At 42.3% G+C, this 1737-nt stretch overlaps 2 protein-coding genes across 2 annotated transcripts in view; one reads left to right on the top strand and one right to left on the bottom strand.

Moving 5' to 3' along the window:
* Nucleotides 1–1066, bottom strand: part of LOC106809168 (neurobeachin-like protein 1) — a 37571-nt gene extending 36505 nt beyond the window's left edge. Inside the window, exon 1 of the mRNA XM_014812153.1 lies at nucleotides 776–1066. Coding sequence (XP_014667639.1) covers nucleotides 776–826 — 51 coding nt within the window. The 5' untranslated portion in view covers nucleotides 827–1066. The remainder of the gene's footprint in view (nucleotides 1–775) is intronic.
* Nucleotides 1067–1304: 238 nt separating this feature from the next.
* The window catches only part of LOC106809167 (activin receptor type-1-like), a 15507-nt gene continuing 15074 nt past the window's right edge, over nucleotides 1305–1737 (top strand). Inside the window, exon 1 of the mRNA XM_014812152.1 lies at nucleotides 1305–1411. Within this exon, the coding sequence (XP_014667638.1) occupies nucleotides 1390–1411 (22 nt within the window). The 5' untranslated portion in view covers nucleotides 1305–1389. The remainder of the gene's footprint in view (nucleotides 1412–1737) is intronic.

Raw genomic sequence — 1737 nt, 5'->3', positions numbered from 1 at the left:
CAAGAGCACTTATAGCCTGGCGGCCCGCCAGGCTATCGTCGAGCCCCGCCATCCTAAAATGCACCCGCCACTCATAGCCGCCATGCTAAATATCATAGCCCCCGGACCCCCCTAGCACGCAAACCGCCTTCGGCGATTTGCAACTAGGACCGTAAAGGCAGCACCTGCCATGCTATAATGAAAAAGCTTGGAGAACCCTGGTGTATCAAAATGAGTAAAAAATATATTTTTTAAGAATACCTTAGAATGCACATCACCAAATTGCACCATCCCCCCATATAAAAACGTCCCCACATCCGAGTCATTCACTTTGCTACGACAAAAATCCTGGACCAGTGCCTACTGACCAGGACCAGTGCTTCCTCAGAGGCACTGGTCCTGCTGCCGCTGGACCAGTACCTCCAATTATCAGTTTTTCACCCTGTTGTTTCGTCGCTCAATGACGTCACAGTGTCGTCACGTCCGTACGGACTCAAACTCCTGTTTGAAGGTGCATTGTGACCCTAACCCTAACATGTAACCATAACCCTAACCCTAAAAAAATTAATTTTGTACAGTTGACACTGTGACGTCATTGAGCGACGAAACAAGCTTTCAACCTTTTGCACGGTTTATAAGGAACTAAAAATAAAATGTGAGAGGTAACACACAGCTGTCATCACATGAGCCTGGTACGACCCTCAGTTTCCAAACAAGTCACAGTCCCATGTCACATCCCACACTAGTAGTAGTAACTAAGTAACTTAGTAAGTAGTACTAAGTACATTTGCCATACCTTCACACTGTAGACCATCCAAAGCTCGAACAGCTTCTGCTTCGATGACATGACTTCGGTGGTGCAAATGTGTTCAAAACTTCAAGCTCCCCTACAATTTACATGTCATCCACCTTTGTACGTCACGCTAAAATTTATTCAATTTTAATCTCAGTAACCATACCGATACTTGTCTTTAACTCAATTGCTAGCAATACATTACTATATAGGGAGCACACTGCTGATAAGATCGTTTCTTGTAAAACAAACCTACTACTACATCTCTGCCTACATCGAGGCAGAGGTAAACGATCTGAGCGCCCCTTAGTGACTGACGTCATGCGGATGGTTAACCAAAAGAATATAGGCCTTAGGTATTTATGGGTTTTAAACAAACTAACGTGATTTCGATTTACAGATTCAATCTTTAGTGTAATTTATCTTTACCCTTGTTTATTACACAATTAACTAATAGGCGCTTGTTTATAGTTGTCATATATAATAAACACAGACGATCCTGTGCACTGATACAACCGAGCCAAAAGTAGTTCCGAAACACAAGTATGGCGGTTCGTCAAGTAAATTTGTCAGGATTTTATGTATAAATGTGACAGGAACCTGATTAGGGCCAACGTATGGCTGCAATCTCTCCACCAAGTAAGTATTGTCAATAAACATGTACCCAGCATTTGTAATGTAGACTCTATATTCACTATTCGTAGATAAAACTCAATTGGAAAGCCTCGGAGTCAGGCCCTCAGGGCCCAAGGATAGAGAACATGGGTCCCAATAAAACCAATGTGCCTAACCCTAACCCTAATCCTAACCATAACCCTAACCTATTATATTGATATAATATTATATTTATATTGATGTAAATGATATTGGTTTTATTGGGACTCATGTCTCTATCCTTGAACCAGGCTGGGCCGCCGTCGTCAGATTCAGTCCTACAGTCTACACTAATAAGTACCGGTATTGGT

The sequence above is a fragment of the Priapulus caudatus genome, unplaced genomic scaffold (assembly GCF_000485595.1).
Source record: "Priapulus caudatus unplaced genomic scaffold, Priapulus_caudatus-5.0.1 Scaffold333, whole genome shotgun sequence".
Classification (NCBI taxonomy): domain Eukaryota; kingdom Metazoa; phylum Priapulida; class Priapulimorpha; order Priapulimorphida; family Priapulidae; genus Priapulus; species Priapulus caudatus.
Note: the sequence above shows the minus strand (reverse complement) of the source record. Positions and strands in the feature narration are given on the sequence as shown.